Raw genomic sequence first — 18,896 nt, 5'->3', positions numbered from 1 at the left:
TAGACTATACTCACTGAAGCAATATGCAATCATTTTTGTTTTTATTTGCTTATAAGTACAGTATACTTTATGACAGTGAGAATATGAATTTTTAATAGTCGATAATATGATCTGTAGGCCTATAGCCTATTTAAGACAACCTCCACAGCCAACTGATTAAATGACATATTGAAAGGATAGTTACATTGCTTCACCATCAATATAAAAACAGTATGAAAAAGCAGTTTTGCCCTCAGAATTCATGTACACATGCATTTTACTCACTGTAACAATACAGTCTAGCTGAAATTAAACAAATTGTTGAGAGAATTAAGTAAACACGACAAAAGAAAAAAATCCAATAATTCATATCAACAAAAATAAGACATTTTAATTATTAATAATTTTATACGAAACTTTTATCGTACTATTCAGTCATTACAACTATGTGCTCCCAGTAAGAATGAATGTAGCAAATAACAAGAAACGTTTCATAGTAAGGGCTGGAGAAAAAGCACAGTGGTAGATTGGTTACAGTACATTCGGGTCTTCAGCCAGCAACAATTTAATGTTTTTTTTTTTTTTTTTAAAAAAAAATAAAAAATAAAAAGAAAGAACTACTTACAACAACAGTTGTGCACATTGAAAACACTGATCAAGTCACAGTAATACTTCACCAATACTGAGATAAACTCACTTTCACTGGATTCAATACATTTTCCCTGCACAGCAGTATTACCTTGATCATTTCAGAGTGTTTGTTTCATCGCCGCATGTGACTATTTGAGAGAAAGTGTGTGTATATCTGCGTGTCTGTATCTGGCTCAGTTTCAAAGAGCGTGGAGCGTGTGTATCTATATATATATGTGTGTATGTCTATATATGAGTGTGTGTGTGTGTGTTTGTGTATTTATATGCATGTCTGCTGCAGTGAGTGTGTGTGTGTATGTGTCTGACACCATGTTTCCATGTAAATGAACGAATGTGTGTATCTAGGTATGTCTCTATGCCTGTTTTGTTTGAGAGCATGCGCACACATCTGTACACATCTGTACACGTTCAGTCCTAAAGTTAACAACCCACCGTAAAACAGTGCCATAATGCTATTGTTATACCGTGTTAAATTGTAGTTCTCTACTTTGTTTGCAGCTGTTGTTAAACATTGGTACTGACACTTGTAATACTTGTAAAGAACATCTGTAATGTTCCTGTAGTGGAGAAACAAGCTTCCTCAGAAAGCAGATGTGGTCACTAGAAATACCACAAAAAAACCACCATCACTATGTGACTAAGTTAGATTCGGGGTTCTGCAGCTGGACAAAGAAAAGCTACCTGTTCATCCAACAAATCAGTCCCTGCCAAACAGCACCATAGATGCAACAAGTGCAGTCCAAACGGAGTGGGTGCCGGAGCAGCAAACGGCTCCCAGAAACACGTGAAGGTCAGAGATTACTATGGTACTATGGTAACGGTACCTGTCCTTCATCAAGGCGGAAGCCTCGTACCAGCTCCTGGCACTGCCAGTGCAGAGCAGCCCTGAATCTGTCTCTCTACACTTGTTGTTTATTTGGCTGCGGTCTATGAGGTATTGAGAGGCTTGCAGGGGGATGGAAGTGATGGGGTGGCTGGGATGCCTAGCAGTGCGACTCTTTGTCTTGTACAGGGAGGTAGCCGTCTTTGGTGAGCTGCGCTGACCGGTGAGAAGCATCATCATCAGGGCTGTAGGCAGCCAGCAGCTTCTCCTGCTCCCGCTTGGTCCGAGGCAAGTCTGTAGATGGTTTGGTGAGGTATGCAAGGCGCTGGAAAGATCACAGAGAGATGGTGCGCAAAGAGCATCAAAGCACTGCCAGCGTAAGTGAACAGTCCCGGTGAATACTGTACCTGTCCTTCTAAATGTTTGACATTGGACAGGGTACAGAAAGGGCACAAACAGTGAAAGGTCAAGGTCGCAGAAGGTAAGCAGGTGGCAGAGTGCTTAGAGCTGCCACCTTGGCACTTGAAGGACCCAGATTTGAACCTCATCTCCTTCTGTAGTTCCCCTGCACAAATTACTTATCCTGAATTGTTACTGTAAAAATGATTATGCTGTATAAAGGGATAAATCAGTATAAGTTGCTTCTAAAATTGGTGAGCAAAACAATTATATTCATCCCCTGATATCCTGCTTTTCAGATCTCCAGTTTGACGTTATTAATAGCACCTATCATTAATTGGACCAGACATTGTGTCCGGTCTGATGGCATTTGCTCCGACACAATTAGGTAAGAGAGCATTTGAAAGTTGCACGAAACAGCTGAGCGAAAGAGATAGTGATGCAATGCATTGTGGGTATGAGGTACCCATGCTCTCAGTTGCGTTCTGGCACTCTGCCGTCTGGTTTGCATATCATTTGTTTGAGTTTACATCCTCTTTCAATACACTGTAGTTTCATTGTCTAACTAATTATGTATTACAGCACTATATTATTGAGAAATGGCTCCTAAAGAAGAAAAAAGTTAGAGTTAGAGAGGCAGTAGGTAGCATAGTGGTCAGAGATGCCACCTTTAAACATGATCTGGATCTGGTTTGAAAAAATCATTAACACTTATTTTATATATAATTTGGTTATAAATTCTTGTCCTTTCTATTTTAATGCGTTGCAAAACTTTATCCTTACACTAGGCATCACTAGACATCATTTAGGGTGAATCTGGGTTGAATTTGGGATGGGCCGGAACAAATTGTAATTGTTAATGGAATAAGTTCTACATTCGGTTGGTTTCAGGAATGAATTCGGACTGGTTGATGGGGATTAAGTGTAAATGTGAATGAGCAGTAAACGGTGGGGGATGCAGATATACCTCTCTCAGAGTGCCCTTGGTGGTGCACAGTTTGTAGACAATCCACAGAGGGATGCAAATCATGGAGGACAGAGCCAGCATCCAGCCCAGTGCATACCCCCACTGCGGGTACACATACTCGTTGTTGTACTTCAGCGGCGTGTACTTGATGAGTGAGAAAGCAAAGGTGCCCTGGAACAGCACAGAAGGAAAACAAGAGATGATGTCATAGCAGCACCAGAGCCATTTTTTGTGCTCACCTGGCAGACAGCATTAGTGATGTAAAGGGCTTCCCATTGCATATGCATGAAATGCTGACATAAATGAGGAGAATAATTATTAAAAGTTTTCACCTATGGCTTTAATACCACCTGTTGAAGACCATGACAGCTACGTTGCTCTCAGATGTTTTTGTTTTTGCTTATTTATTGCAAGCTACTGCAGTAATTTAAAGTAACTACACTGATCAGGGGTACCACAGAGGGAGTGTGGATTCAAACCAGCAACGTTTTCAGTTGCAGGGCAACAGCGCTAACCACTAAACCACTAAAATATCTGCTGGCCCCAAAATGAATATATGCCCCTAAGACTTACCCCATGTTTTTGAGGCAGTGAAACAAAAATAAATTAGAGCCTAAAGTAATACTGTAAGCCTGAGAGAAATGTTACTTACAAAGCAGGTAGCAGGTGTGAAAAACATCCAGCAATATTTAATGACACGATTTGGCCGATATCCTATCATATCTTCAATGTTATCATAGAAACGGTCAGCTCCTGGCAGAACAAAATCGAAATAAGTGGAAATAGATAAAAGGCATACATGGCTTCACGGTTGTAAAAATAATTATAAAAAGCATTCCTTATACAAGTGAAAATTTACATTTACAATTATTTATTTAGCAGACGCTTTTCTCCAAAGCGACTTCCAACGGATACTATGTAGTGTTATCAGCCCACGCATCTTATTCACCAAGGTGGCTTACACTGCTAGATACACAACTTACAATGGGTCACTCATCCATACATCATCATTGTTTAAAGTTTTTATGAAAGGTATTTTATTTTACGGAAAAAAATCTGATCGTGAACAACAGAAAGGCCCGACACAGGGGAGAGTGTGTTAGGGCTACAAATTATGGAAGACCACAGGTTCCGTCATTATAGTGTCGCCACTGCATAGGACTTCATTTCACTAAGTTGCCCCAGACTTACCGTAAACCCAGGCGATGCAAACCGTCTCAAAAATAGCCACAAAGAGAAGGCACATTCCGCTGGCGGCATAGTAGTCAAAGAGCTGGAAGACGTACATTCCGCCCTGTGGAGCGGCGAGCCGGTGGTCAATGGCAGTTAAGGAAGGCTCAACAATAAAATAAAGTGTGCTTGTTTGTTTCTGTGGACACAGGGCTGAGTGGTTTACTTGTGAACTTGATGTCAATCAAGCCCACCAGCCCTGCATACACCCAAGAATGCAAACAATTCTCTGGAGCTACCAATATTCCATAATTTCTACAATTATTATTCTTATTAATTTTGCCACTCAGTATTAGTGCAGCAATTATTCTCTATATGTGGTGAGTTGATCCTTCTGTACCACTTTAAAAAGCTGTTTAGCCTTGAAACTAATACGCAGTGTACTTTTCAGGACACCGTGAGTCTCTTCATGCAAAGGCTCAGCCCGTTCACTGTTGAACTGCATTCCCTGTTCATAAATAGCACTGGAATCTGCATAGTGTTGTAAAGAGTTGATAGGTTTCCCAGCATGCACTGGGACTGGGAACTGTGTTTGTACCTCCGTGAGCATGATGAGGCCCATCAGGTAGGAGACCACCACCACAGCCAGGATGAAGAGCTCCCGACGGTTCTTGCGGCGGAAGAGAGAAGGGTACATGTCTACCATGGCTGTCACCAGGCTCTCCACGCAGACAAACTAGGTGGGGAAGGGACATTTTAAAGCAAATTTCGTCAACATTTTTATTTGTGCCGCGTTTCATTCTGTGGAATCTACAAATACTGTAAAAGCGATATGTCCCATTTTATTATGTTCTGGGTAGAGCAGTGTCACCTGAATGAACAGGGGTGGGTTTCACCATGTACAGTGCCTTTAAAAAAAATTTGCTTTAAAGCCCCCAGTTGATTATTTCTTGTTTTTGTTTTGGAGGGAGGGGTTAAAGATTTTTTATATATATATGTATATGTACTGATATAGAATACAGCTGTTTTCAGCTGTGTAGGTGGAGAATATATTGTGTATTACTTATGACTGAAATAGCAAATCAGATCAGTGCCATGAAGACTAAAAAACTGCCTGGGAAACTTCAAAATGAAGAAGTTAGGAGGCAAAACTGAAGGTTATAATAATATTAGCAAGAACTTTAACCATCTGAAGGATCATGGTCAAGTCCAGTGTAAAAAAAAGGGCCAAGTCCACCAGTGAAAGAGCTGCAGAGCTCATTGACTAAGATGGGAAAAGCTGTTCAGGAATGAAATGTCTTTTATGTACTACAGAGGTTTGGCCTTCTTGGGAAAGGCCATCATTCAGCCAATTGACAGATCCCGAGACCTTCTGGAGAAAGATTTTGTGGTCTGATGGGGCTAAAGTTGAGTTTTTCAGCCTGGAAAGAAGCAACAAGCAAAAAAAAAAATAAGAAAAAAACTCGTAGAGACATTCTGTGAAAGTGGATGTCAAAATCATCTCTCCAAAGAACTGACTTGAGTGAGATTAATTTTGCAAAAGAGAGAAAAAAGTCTATCATTTTGGGGGGAAAAAATTGGGGAAAAAAAATACGGGGACCCTGACTGCAATTAAGGGAAGTGAGTACAAAGACAGCACTTCTTGGTTTATCAATGTGTTAATATTTCTCGTGTTTGTGCAGGGAAAATGCATGATTTTTACAGATTAAAATTCTATGCTGTGACAAGAATAAATGTAAAAGGGTGAGGAAAATCTTTTGAAAGCCATTTTCTGGAATGTTCAACAGAAAAAGATTTTACTGAATGTGCTTTGAACTGTGTAATATTCACCCTGTGAACATGGAGCCATACCTGGCTGTCCAGCCCCAATAAGATGATCATGATGAAGAAGAAGCAGGCCCACAGCGGTGAGATTGGCATCATGGAGACTGCCCGGGGGTATGCAATGAAAGCCAGTCCAGGACCTAAGAAGGGCCACATCGGGATTGTCAGGGAACTTCGGTCTCTACAGAATTCGAGCTCTGATTCCAGTGACAGTGAACATGGAATGAACATTTCAATATGTAAAATATTTTTTTGATATAGCTTGTAATTACAATGTGAATACAACAGGTGGCGCAGTGGTTAGCACAAGTGGTTTGCTTCACCTCCTGCTGTAGTACCCTTCATCAAGGTTCTTTTTCTGAATTCCTTACCTTGAACAGTTAAAACGACCCTACTCTATAAATGGGTAAATAATTTTCATTACCTTCAGAATGTAATTTACTTTGGAGAACAGCTGCAGCTAAATAAACAAATCTAATTTTTACGTTTCAATTATGGTCCATTCTCAACCAACCAGTGAAAGGCACTTGTCCGGTGTTCAGCAGTCATTCCTTCCCTGACCATCAGCAGTGATACGCCATCGATTATCTTCCAGTCACAATAGCTAAATGTGCAGGCAGGCTGAAATTAGAAAAATTTTTTCTTCTGTTGACCACCTATTTACAAGATGTTCTGAGAAAAAAGCTCTGGACCTGGAGGTGTGTGTTGGCACTTAATTTGATAATTTCATGCAATACTTTCCTTTATGCGCTGAAACACCACACACCAAAAATAGCTGTTCTGCAGCTGTTTTGCTCTCTCCGACTGTCCCTACATAAAGACCCAACCGGGGACTCATGTGGCTCAGTTCACCCACCCGACTCGGCCACCTCCGAAATGGGCACGTTCTGCTCGTAAGACATGAATCCCAGGACGGAGAAGATGGCGAAGCCGGCGACGAAGCTAGTCCCACTGTTTAGGAAGCAAAGAGCCAGGCAGTCTCTGTAACAGAGCATACAGCAGCTGTGAGCTTATAGAGAAAAGGGTCAGTAGTACCAGTATCAGTGCTTAAGGGCATGGGCTAATAACCTGCTGGATGCTCAAGTCCCAGGGAGACCCTACAGTAGACTTGTGCGTAGTCCTTAACTGGAACTGTTACGGTAAAATTTTATACGTCACTCGCGTAAAAGTTTTGTCTAAGAAAGTTATGACAATAAGGGGGGGGGGGGGGGGGGGGGGGGGGGGTGCGGTGGTGCAGTGGGTTTGGCTGGGTCCTGCTCTCCGGTGGGTCTAGGGTTCGAGCCCCGCTTGGGGTGCCTTGTGATGGACTGGCGTCCCGTCCTGGGTGTGTCCCCTCCCCCTCCAGCTTTGCACCCTGTGTTGCCAGGTTAGGGTCCGGTTTGCCGTGACTCCGTTTGGGACAAGTGGTTTCAGACAATGTATGCGTGAGTTATGACCATATTAATTTTGTAATAATGTACTGGGCATAATGAAAGAGAGAAAGGTCGCTCATTTGAGCCTTTCAAGGAAACCCAATAGTTCTCATTAGTACAGTAATTTTAGCAAAAATATTAACTGCAGTTAGGATGATTGCATATGAAAACTGTCTCATTTTTTCTCATTGGGAAAATTCTGACTTTTGTCTGCATTCTTTCATAGATGGATAAGGGCATAACTTGACTTGTGAAATATTCTCCGCTTGGCCGGAACGGCACCTGTAGCAGTTGTTGTTGTATTTGTTGTAACTCCCCAGAGCTGTGAGGCAGCCCAGGCAGATGGCGTAGGAGAAGAAAATCTGAGTTCCTGCATCCATCCATACCTGTTTGGTAGAAAGCAAGTGGGTGCGAGAGGTTAACAGCTTTTCACGTGTGTCACCATGCATGTAAAAGCTGGGTGCTCATGGAGCCCAGAAAGCATTTAGGGAGATCGTGAAGGAGCTAAATTTTGGGGCACCAAGCTGTAGTCTGAGCAAGAAATAATTTTAAAAAATGCTTAACGACAAAGAAACAGTTTTATTAGAAAATTGAGGAACTGTCAAATTATATGTCATGTAAAGATGCTAAAACGCATCGCCGACCCATGTTTTTGACATTTTGCAACTTTGTAAGTAACATTTTCCGCTAAATAAATTATCGCTCTACACAGTAAATAGTTTATATCCATTTGTTCCCTTATAAAACTTCAGCCTTGAAAATAAGTTTACTTTTCCATCCGTTTCCACTCATTAAAAGTATAAATCTGTGCATGTCACACATACGTGTTCTCAAAATCACATAGAAATAACATTTTATTTATAAATTCAAATTTTATTTTCCTTTTTTCGTCATTTTTATGTGTCTATATGTAAATAAATATTTTGTCATATATATGTGTTATTTGTGTACCTTTTCTGGGAAAAAGAAGGCAGGCAGGCAAAGTGAACATCGACCACCAGAATCCTGAGGGCTTATGCTGGTGTCTGATGGAGAGAACTGCTTTCCATGCCCCCTTGTCTTCTTTCCCAGCAGTAAACTGAGCATTTGGCTCACATCTCCCCAGCTCTACAGAGCCAAGCGGTACTTTTCCACTGTGCCGGTGGTGGTCAGCACACTCCGACCATTGCGAGGGCTGCCGTTGTTCGCGGAGCCCATGGAGCTTCGCTCACGTGAGAAAGCCTATTGAGCACAGCAACACCAGAGCTCCCAGCCCCTCCTCTGATGAGCTCACCGCTAAGTCTCACGTCAGTACGCTGCATATTCATGATCTGTCATGATGCTGCAAAGAGTCCTTTTGCTCCTTCAAGTCATTCTATTCCTATTAAAACATCTTAAACTTCAGCATCCTAGGAGCAACGTGGATGGCATGTCTGTACCTGTGGGGAGGCAATTGTGTTTGAATAGCAACAGGCAGCTAAACACAAGGAGGCTGTGCTCGTGTCTGTTTTACTTTGCTCAGAATTGCTTTACTGAATTAATTGTTTTGGAAAGAAAGTCTTACCCTCATGGGGGTTTGCATGCTAAAATTAAAATGTGCCAATGAACAGTCCTTCTGGGAACATTACGAGAATATCCGAGACTCCTGCGTAAAACTGCGGTTACAGAAATCTGTGCAGAATATTGATTTTTTCTAAGATAAGGAGGGATCAAAAGTGCAAAACTGGGGTTTCAGAATGTTTCGGAATTGTAGGCGTACTGCAAATCCATTGCACAGTACCCCTCCGTGATGGGGAACACTGTTTTTGCATCCCTGACCCTAACCCTATCTCAAATGATATACAGGGCATTCATACAATTCTCCCGAGAAAATAAACGAAATGACAAGAAACACATAGTAAAATGGTCACATAGGGCCATCTAACTGTATGTGTTATAAAAAAAAATACCATAGTGATCCATTTAAAACAGAAATGGCCAGGAATAATTCTACCTCGGTGCTTTTGCTCCCGTCCATTCTAGTACTATTACCCATGATCGAAGAGCTCTGTACAGCGCTCTGTACCTGTGGGTCTGCTAGCCGGCCGAGGTCCGGGTACAAGTAGAACTGGATGCCCCTGGAGGCCCCAGGCAGAGTCACGCCTCGGATGAGCAGGATCAGCAGCATGATGTAGGGGAAGGTGGCCGTGAAGTACACCACCTGGAGACCACAAACAAGATACTGACCCCGTACCTGAGACCACCGGATCACCGAGGTCTGACTATTTCATCTAATGGTAGCTCTGTGATAAATACTGATGTGCTAAAACTAAGATGAAGGGTCATAAAACATGTTTCTTTCTACTGTTTGTCTCTTCGGAAACTGACAATTTTTTCTGACTCCTTTAAAGAAAATGTGGGTTGACAAATACTCTATTGAAAACTGCTGGAGAAATTGTGGAATATCTGCATTCAGGAAAGGGGAAGAAGATATAGCTACAGCTATAGTACGGTGCAAGAATAATAAAATTACTTTCCCCCTCGTTGCTTTCATTGCCTTCATTTTGGTGATCATCACTTTCACCAAAAAATATTCTGTGGATGCCTAGCATCCTAAATATAGGATTTTTTTGAAAACTTTAGTTTCCATTGAAATATTTTACTATACAGTATATGTTATAAAAACTCAAAATACAACATATATATGAATACAATGAAAAATATAATTTTTTAAAATTGAGCTTTACATTTATTCACTTAGCAGATGCTTTTCTCCAAAGTGACTTCCGATGGATACCATCGGGTGTCATCAGCCCACACACCTTATTCACCAAGGTGACTTACACTGCTAGATACACTACTTACACTGGGTCACTCATCCATACATCAGTGGAACACACTCTCTCTGTCACTCACACACTATGGGGAACCTGAACAGCATGTCTTTAGAGTGTGGTAGGAAACCAGAGTACCCAGCTAAAACCCACGCAGACACAGGGAGAACATGCGAACTCCACACAGACTGAGCCGGGATCAAACCCACGTCCTGTCGTACCTCCCAGGCGCAGTGAGACAGCAGTGCTACTTGCTGTACCACCGTGCTGCTTTAATCATTAACGGAGTGTAAACAACACTTCAGTGTACATGGTAAACATCAACCTTTCCAGTGGACTTCACACCCTTCCAGATGCAGAAGTAGCAGAGGAACCAGGCCAAGAGCAGACAGAGCGCCAGGTCCCAGTGCAGCACCCCGATGTGGTCGATGCCCGAGGAGATCCTCAGGACTCTCCTCCTGCAGACACAGAGGGGAGGAGCTGGTGCCAGGGCCTCCCACACATGTCAGAGCGGCACAGCGGTTCAGCTGGGACACTCACTCCCAGAACTCGATGACGGGGGAGGTGGCGTTCTCAGGGCTGCTGAAGTTGACCAAATCTTGTCCCCGTTGAAACTCCACACAGGATGCTAATAGTCGGAAACACACAGCACAAGGCAATTCATTTACCATGTTGCCTGTGAGTATGCGAACCCCTCCATCTAAATGTCTCATTTCTGCGTTACATTTGTACTAAGAACTCCATGTTTAATCTAAACCTCTTTCTTTAAGAAAGGGTTTTCTTCTTAAAAAGTATTTTTTAAAGGCATTCATGTATATAACTGCAGAAGAAAGACTTGGTGGATGTGCAAAAACAAGTAAACGTCAAGGTAGAGTAACTCAACAAATTTATTATAAACGAGATTCCGAGTAATTTTCCAAGGTAAAGTTTAAAAAAAGGTATTCATTTTTATTAAACCAGGATTTTTAATGTATAGTGCTTCACAAATTTTCCAGTATAACTGTATCTATTCAAATGAGCAGAAATGATCCTCAACCATTCTCAGTGTACTGATACAAAAACATCTCCTAGCTGGCATCTAACATCTAACTCAGTCTAACAAGTGAGTATAATAGTTAAAAGAGTTATTTGCATATTCCACCCATTCTGCATTCCTTACAAGCTGAAATGCAACACAAGTCCACGAAACTTTTATGGAAGTAATACTACATGTTCAAATTAACCAGGTCTCATATGTTCACCTGCTTTGGCCTCTATGCATATGCAAGTGGCATTTATATATATATATATATAACAGAACACAGTTTAAATCACTGCGGGCAATGATTTTGAAAAATACAACCTTAATAAAAAGATGCTGTAGTTAAAAAGTTAAAACTAAAACTTTAAGTTTTTAGTTTTATTCCTGTAATAATAATAATAATAATAATAATAACAAATTTATAAAATTTAATAAAAAAACACAGGAGTTAACATATCAAGCAACTTTGATTTTTAAAAACCATACTGAAAAAGCACTTTATAGCTACAACTGGTGTTGTCCTAGAATTTCCTAAACCAGGAACATGAAAAGCCAGATAAGCACGGTAATGCTGTGGGACTCACGTGTATTCCAGGTGTTATTGCAGGAGGACCAGGGCAGTTCCCAAGAGAAAGAATAAGAGAGGTAGAAAATCCCCCAGGCCAGAACAATAATGTAGTAGAAATTCAGAAGTGCCACTATGACTTGGGTTGCATAACCAACACCTGTACCAATGGAAAGGAACGACATGTTATGTTTTTTCTAAAACTTACAAAAGGATTTAGAACCATATAAAAATCCCACAAACAACCAAACTCCCTCCTCTAACATTGAAACCACTTTAATAAAGTACAATACCTATTGTATTTTTGACTGAAAACTAGAAAGGGGGAAAAACACACACTAAAACTGCTTGTCCTAAGCAGGGTTGTCTCGAGCCAGAGCCTAACCCGGCAACACACCCAGGTTGGGATGCCAGTCCGTCACAGGGCACCCCAACTGGGACTCGAAGCCAAGACCCACCAGAGAGCAGACACAGGCCAAACCCGTTGCACCACCATGCCCCCAAGAGGGAAAAAAATTATTCACTAAACCAAACTGATTTTTCTGAACAGTGTAACACAGAATTGTTTCATAACATACAACTGTTTTACAAAAAGTGCTGGAAGGTGAAAGAGAAAGAGGAAAAGGCAAAGGCAAGCCTTATCGATCAATTTAAGTGATACTTGAGTAAAACCATATCATTACGAATAACATAATGTGATTTGATCTACTATTACTATTCATTTGTTATATACAACACCTCATGAATAAATCAGCAGAGATGGGTTACAAGTGTTTTAAGTCACATTATTAGAACTGACTTGTTATGCTGTGTTCTGATATCCTGGACTTGGTTTTGCATTTGATTTTCTCCATGTTTAAAGATCATTTTGCAGCAATGATGAAAAAAAATGGGTTAACCCTTTGTGGCTCAATAATGCATTTTTTCATTTTCCTCCTTTCAATTAATGGCAATTAAGAGTTATTTTTCTGAGAACTCACCATATGATCAGATTTTCAGTAAAATAATTATGTGGAGGAATCATGCAAAGGAAGCCTGTGCCATGTAGACCACGTAATTACGTATTTGTTTTTTGCAGGCTGTTGTCTCATGTTACTGGTGTGGATCATACACCACAGAGCTGATTGGAGCATACTGTTTATCTTCTTCCATCCATACAGGGTAATGTTTGAAAGCAGCCAGCAGGACTGTCAATTAGGTAAGGCTCAGAAATCCTTGTTTCAGTTTTAAGGACATGTGAGGCTTACCTTCGAAGAGCGGGCTGATCTTCCTCCAACAGGTGACACCCCCCTCACTGGTGTACTGGCCCAAGGACGTCTCCAAGAAAAACACAGGAATCCCGCAGGTGAAGAGGAAGATGAGGTAGGGAATGAAGAATGCACCTGTAGGAGCACCGGGGGGCGTTGTCATTAAGGAAATAAAGCAGGAGTGGGTTGCAGTCAACTGCTTTCCTTGAACTGCTCTTGTTAATGAGAAGATGAACAAGTGGTAATTTTTTTAGTTGTTCTACACAAAAGAAGAACCATACGGTGGTGTCATGGGGTGCAGTAGGCTGAATGTTGCTGCTTCAAACCCCTCACCTGCTTCTGTGCCCTAGAACAAGGCACTCACCCCTTGAACAAGACACTTATCCTGGAAAGGTCCAGGAAGAAGCCCAGCTGTGTAACTGGGTCATATGCCATATGTTTGTTTGTAAGAAGTTAAAAAGAATCTACCAGATCAAGGCCCATTATTGCAGCATCTCATGTAACATGAGAAACACAGATTTAAATGCACCGTATCTAACCCAACTTGACTTCTGAGAATGTATGTCCCAAAAGATAACAGTTGATACTTGATTTCCTGTAGGCAGAAATAGCAGTCAGGGTTTTGAAGCTCTCAATAAATACATTCTGTCAGAGGCAGCTGCTACTGACTGGGGAGAACAAGGGTTAAACAGCAGGCTGCCTCTCTGACTCTTTGACCTTTGAAAGAGCCCTGATGATTTATGGGAAGTCAAACACAGAACACCTCTGCAATCTATCTGGAATAGTGGTGCCAGTGTAGTGGAAGAAATAGCACAAATTTTCAAAGAAGTTACTGAGCAAAAGAGAAAATATATAAAAAGTCATCGAGTGCTACATGTATTATATAAGTAATACATTACACAAATACATACATTACTTTTTAAGTAAAAAAATCCTGATGTACCTTTACATGCCTTATGCATATCAACAATTAACATTGTACCAAGAGGACGGGGGGGTGCAGTGGCACAGCGGGTTTGGCCAGGTTCTGCACTCTGGTGGGTCTGGGGTTCAAGTCCTGCTTGGGATGCATTGTGATGGACTGGCGTCCCATCCTGGGTGTGTCCCTTCCCCCTCCAGCCTTGCACCCTGTGTTGCCGGGTTAGGCTCCAGCTCGCCGTGACCCCACTTGGGAAGAGCAGTTTCAGCCTGTGTGTGTGTGTGTGTGTGTGTGTGTGTGTGTGTGTGTGTGTGTGTGTGTGTGTGTGTGTGTGTGTGTGTGTGTGTGTGTATGAGGACATGTTACTGTGGTAATTAAGAGGACTCAGTGACACAGTTGGTTTTGGAGTTTGGAGCTACAGAAGTTCAGCTTCTCCATTATACATAAACGTGAAGCAAAATATTGACCAGTAGGAACTGTGAATACTGTTGTGGATATCATCTACTACTCTTTTGATGAATACAGAAAGATATTTAATGAACAGAGAAGCAGTAGTGCTTTTCTTTTGCTGTGTAAAATCAAGTTCAAGTCATGACAGACTCTTGACCTTAAAGGAGAGGTGACCACCAATTTGGGGTCTGTCTTTCTTTTGCTAGTAAAGATTCTGCTCGCATGAACATTCCACAACCAAGACAGGGCATTATTATTATTATTATTATTATTATTATTATTATCCATCCATCCATCCATCCATCCATTCATCCATCCAGCATCAACAACCGCTTGTCCCAAGCAGGGTCGCGGCGAGCCAGAGCCTTACCCGGCATCAGAGGGTGCAAAGTGCAAGTTAAAATAAAATGATTAATCATTTAATTAAACAGCCTAAATGATGTTAGCAAAACTATTGCTAAATCACCTTTCTACCACCATTGTGAGCAAAAATGCTAAGGATTCTCATTACCATAACAGACCATTTTCTCATCTGCTTTGGGCTCAAGTTAATGAGACTGACCCAATGGAAGATGCCAACGAGGACGGCGGCTCACCTCCCCCATTCTTGTAGCACAGGTACGGGAACCTCCACACGTTTCCTAGGCCAATGATTTCCCCTGCCACCGAGAGAACAAACTCCACCTTGTTGTTCCACTGGCCTCTCTCCTTTATCTTTCCCTCCACCTGCGGGACAATATCCAGCGGCTGGTTGTGACCGTTTGACGGCTCTGCTTTGGATACAATCCCCATGTTGCCTGCGAGGCACAAAAATACAGTCCACCTGTTTACCCTGAATATGAAAAAGAAGCACCTCAGCAGTATAATTCTGTACATTCCAACATCGGTCAACACACTTACACTGTACTGGCATTGGCTGGTAAGTGATCTAAATACCAAAAACGCAAATCAAAATGTGTAAATGTTACTTTAAATAGTTTGATATTTTTGAATATGTTCAAATATTTTGCCTTCATTCTCTAATAGCAAAAGCAGGGATAGTAGAGAAGGGGGTAATTCAAGAATTCTTAATCGCATTGTTGGCAGTTCAAATTCCACAAGTGGAACTGATGCTATGCCACTTACAAAGAATACAGTTTAGCTGGATTGGTGATGCTAAATTGCCCATAGTGGGAGAGTGAGTGAGTATGTGTGTGTGTGCGTGCGTGCTGCTACCCTGTAATGGACTGGTGTCCTGTCCAGGGTGTGTGTCTAGCTTTACACCTAGTGATTCTGGGATAGGTTCTGGATTGCTAAGACCCTGACCAGCGTGACACAGCGCGAACTCACACACGCGTTTTACAAGGACAATAACGTGGAGTTATGGCTGAATAAACAGAGTTTACATTACAAAGGTCAAACTTAAAAGCACGTAAACATTTTAGCCAATGTCTGCAAGAACTTCACAACTTACGGTTATTGCTTCCACGGGCGTAGGAAAAGCACACAGAACTCAAGACGTTTCCGCTATGCCTATCCCAACAGTAGCGCATCATGGAAATAGCGCATGTGCACAAATTGCGTATAACTTCCGGAAATAAAGGTTCCGCTCAACAAAGCAATTAATCGCATGAACTAAACAAATCTGCGGGCAGAACAATACTATTTATTAAACTATGCACACTAACCTGTCTGAACATGTCTGAAAGGTATGGTATGGTAGGTCTGAAGGGTATTTCTTTTTCTCTGTTAGGACTTCCGTTTGTAGAGCTACAAGAGATTGTTTCACCCCTCCGAAGAGGCAGCATATGCCTGTCAACTCCATGGCCATTCTGGAACAGCTGGCCTCACACCAATGTCACATATAGTGTGCAAGCTTTGCAGAGGTCAGGGGTTCAAAGACAGTTGTCAGCACTAGGCCGGCACTTGGTTTTTGGTGTCCCTGGGCATGAACTGGTCAGGGATACCAAAAACCAAGTTCACTGTGAATCCTGAATAAAGTGCGAACAAATGTTTAAATTTAGGTTGAGCTTTTCTGAGTTTTTCCACTGCTTTTCTGGCTGTGGTAGCACTTTGGGTGACACACTCCTATGAATAGAATAGTTTTGATATTGAATGGTAATTCTGTGGGGTGTAGCTTAATGCTTATTTTTTATGCAAGTAAAAAGTAGTAACACACACCTAGGTTAAGAATTAAGAAGAGCCAGATGTGAAGACGAATGAGCTTTCCCTTTGAGTATGTGCACCTGTCATATAAAGGTTATTCTTGGAGAGAACTTGCTCTTGTGTCTTTGAGCAAGGAACATTAGTAAATTTCTTCACTGGCACTTCCTAGGAGTCCAAAAATTGGTAAAGTCACAGAAGGAAATGTCACTGGACAGAAGTGTTAGTTAGTCAACTGCATCATCTGTTGTATCTTGTAGGGTGGGCCACCAGGAGCCAGTGACGAAAATAGTAAAGTCTTCCTTGACTTGGGGCATTTGGAGAGTTGGCACAGTGGAGGAATGCTTCCCTTGGCTCAAGTTCCCTTGCAGCAGGAGATCACCCTGCCCGCCAGGATCCTCAGCTCCCCTCGTTTTTCCCAGGACTCTTCCCACCACTCGGGTTGCCGTACACGTCAGAGCCATCCGTATAACCTTTCACCCAAAAACCCCACTTGGCAAAAGCTAACAAAGCTGGTTTGCATGATCCTCTTTACCTATGTGATACAGAACTCCATTCTGTATAATGGAAAGTGAAGACATTTGGACCAGAAATATTTGGATCTCCGATGGATAGACACGGCACAGGTTATGGGAAAGGCATAGGTCCGCCTTCATCTTTTCCGCTTCAATGAGTCCTTTCACGCAACCCGAGAATTGGCTGTGCCAAGACGAGGCAGCACCGCTTATGAACAGATAGCCATTGTCTGGGTGCTGTCCGCTCAGCTGCTTTGCATGGAAATTTGTTGGGTTGAAGTGCAGAGCAGCTCTCCTCACTTCCAGCCATCATCACAAAAACAAGGAAGTCAACCACATAACAAACCCTTTGGAACCGCAGCTGGGTCCTTGCACAGCTGGAAAGTGCAATTCGTAGAGCGAGCTGAGCATGAGCCACATGTCAAATTGACAGGTAGCGCAAAAAACACACCAGGTGTGGTTGCACGCAGAAGGGTCTGAGATTTGTGCTGTTGAGATACAATGCTCTGCGGCGTGTGTGTGCTCAACTGATGGGTTGCCAGTTGGAGCTAGCTACTGAGAAACACTCAACGAGGGGTCTTGAAACGTTGAAGATTGCAGCAGGGTACTGCCAAGATATCACTCGTTTGGGTATGAGTAATCCATATTAATTTCAGAAAGGGAGCCATGCAAACACAAGACTGAGTGTCATGCGTGGAGAACAGAGTCAGAGGGGAGTGGCAACACGAGAAACAACCGAATGCACAGAACACACACAAGTGATTTTTGTGGATCGAAGCAAAAAAAAAAAAAAAACAATAAATCAAGATCATGTGACTTTGAGTAAAGTGATAGCTCCTCCTCTGTCTGCAGCTAGGAGTATCGGTAGAATTTATAGATCAAATAAATGTTTGCCGCTTTATATTTATATTTCCCATGAAAATTGTTTATTTATTAATCACTTATTAATATATTAATATATATATATATATATATTACGCCCTGTGTTACCGGGTAGGCTCCGGTTCCCCGCGACCCCGTATGGGACAAGCGGTTCCGAAAATGTGTGTGTGTGTGTGTATATATGTATATATATATATATATATATATATATATACACACACCATGCATTAGCGAACATCAATATTTCACTTCATAACCCATAGCTAACACACCTAACAAGCAAAATAAAATGCACCAGTGGGGAAGTGACACTTTAACTTACTTTAAAAATACGCATTTGAGTTAATTAACTTTTTCATTGATATCTATTTTCTTTTACTATAATTCCTACGTAATGATTTTATGTAAAATTTTTTATTTAATTTGCGTAAAGCTGGATTTTCAAGCGAAATAGACTTTTACGAGGCTAAGTCAATCAGTACCTGTAAAAATGTATAAAGGTTTTAATACACATTATTGTGCCCTCAAAATTAAAACAGGGAAAGTGAGCATGAATTGTAAACACAATTACAGCCACTGCAAAACAGTTACAATATTAGCTACAGAAAAAAAATGTATCCAATAGAAGGAACTCTACAGTATTTAGTCAACAGTCTGCGGTCTTACTGGGTGAAAAATAATCTGGGATGTAAAACATTTTTGGACATAGGATATTTTAACATAAAACAGTAGCTCACATTAACTCCTATGAAAGGCAAATATAGACAAATATAAAGTCATGCTGAACAGGACTCACCTTTCGCTGGATGTCAGGGTTTGTCTGTGTCCTGTGCTGGACCGTCCCACAGACTCTTCAGTAAACCTTCAGGTTGGACTATTTAACCAGTGGGCATTAGGGGAGGAGAGCTATGTAATTCTAAACGAGGGGTTGCTGCCCCCCCAGCACACACACACACACACACGCACGCACACACACACACGCGCGCACGCAGTTGCCCACCCTCCTCTGCCCCACCTCCCACCACCCCCTCCACCTTACACCCTCACCCTCCGCTCTGAGTCCCATTGAGAAACACGGAGGCTGTCCGTCTCCGACTCGGGGGCAACACACTAGAGGTCTGTGCTGCCTGCTTGTGGA

General features: G+C 41.9%; 1 protein-coding gene across 1 annotated transcript; it reads right to left on the bottom strand.

The window, feature by feature from the left end:
• Positions 1 to 68: 68 nt before the first annotated feature.
• Positions 69 to 18,742, bottom strand: slc6a13 (solute carrier family 6 member 13). The gene is made up of 15 exons (XM_018754994.1): positions 18,555 to 18,742; positions 14,816 to 15,016; positions 12,851 to 12,985; positions 11,623 to 11,763; positions 10,558 to 10,645; positions 10,343 to 10,475; positions 9,270 to 9,404; positions 7,508 to 7,611; positions 6,670 to 6,794; positions 5,841 to 5,953; positions 4,588 to 4,725; positions 4,011 to 4,113; positions 3,472 to 3,572; positions 2,820 to 2,990; positions 69 to 1,778 (listed from the first exon to the last, which is right to left on the bottom strand). The coding sequence occupies exons 2-15, from the start codon at positions 15,009 to 15,011 to the stop codon at positions 1,614 to 1,616; spliced, it is 1,848 nt and encodes a 615-aa protein (XP_018610510.1). The 5' UTR covers positions 15,012 to 15,016; positions 18,555 to 18,742; the 3' UTR covers positions 69 to 1,613.
• Between the last annotated feature and the right edge of the window lie 154 nt (positions 18,743 to 18,896).

This window comes from Scleropages formosus, chromosome 5, assembly GCF_900964775.1.
Source record: "Scleropages formosus chromosome 5, fSclFor1.1, whole genome shotgun sequence".
In the NCBI taxonomy this organism is placed as follows: domain Eukaryota; kingdom Metazoa; phylum Chordata; class Actinopteri; order Osteoglossiformes; family Osteoglossidae; genus Scleropages; species Scleropages formosus.
Note: the sequence above shows the minus strand (reverse complement) of the source record. Positions and strands in the feature narration are given on the sequence as shown.

What these genes read in the sequence shown, in the direction of transcription:
- slc6a13 (XM_018754994.1), bottom strand. Translation starts at nt 15,011, where the DNA reads ATGGGGATTGTATCCAAAGCAGAGCCGTCAAACGGTCACAACCAGCCG. An exon ending in GTGCTACAAGAATGGGGGAG is followed by an intron (nt 12,986 to 14,815) that starts GTGAGCCGCCGT and finishes GTGCTCCTACAG; the next exon opens with GTGCATTCTTCATTCCCTAC. An exon ending in TACAACAACAACTGCTACAG is followed by an intron (nt 6,795 to 7,507) that starts GTGCCGTTCCGG and finishes GCTCTGTTACAG; the next exon opens with AGACTGCCTGGCTCTTTGCT.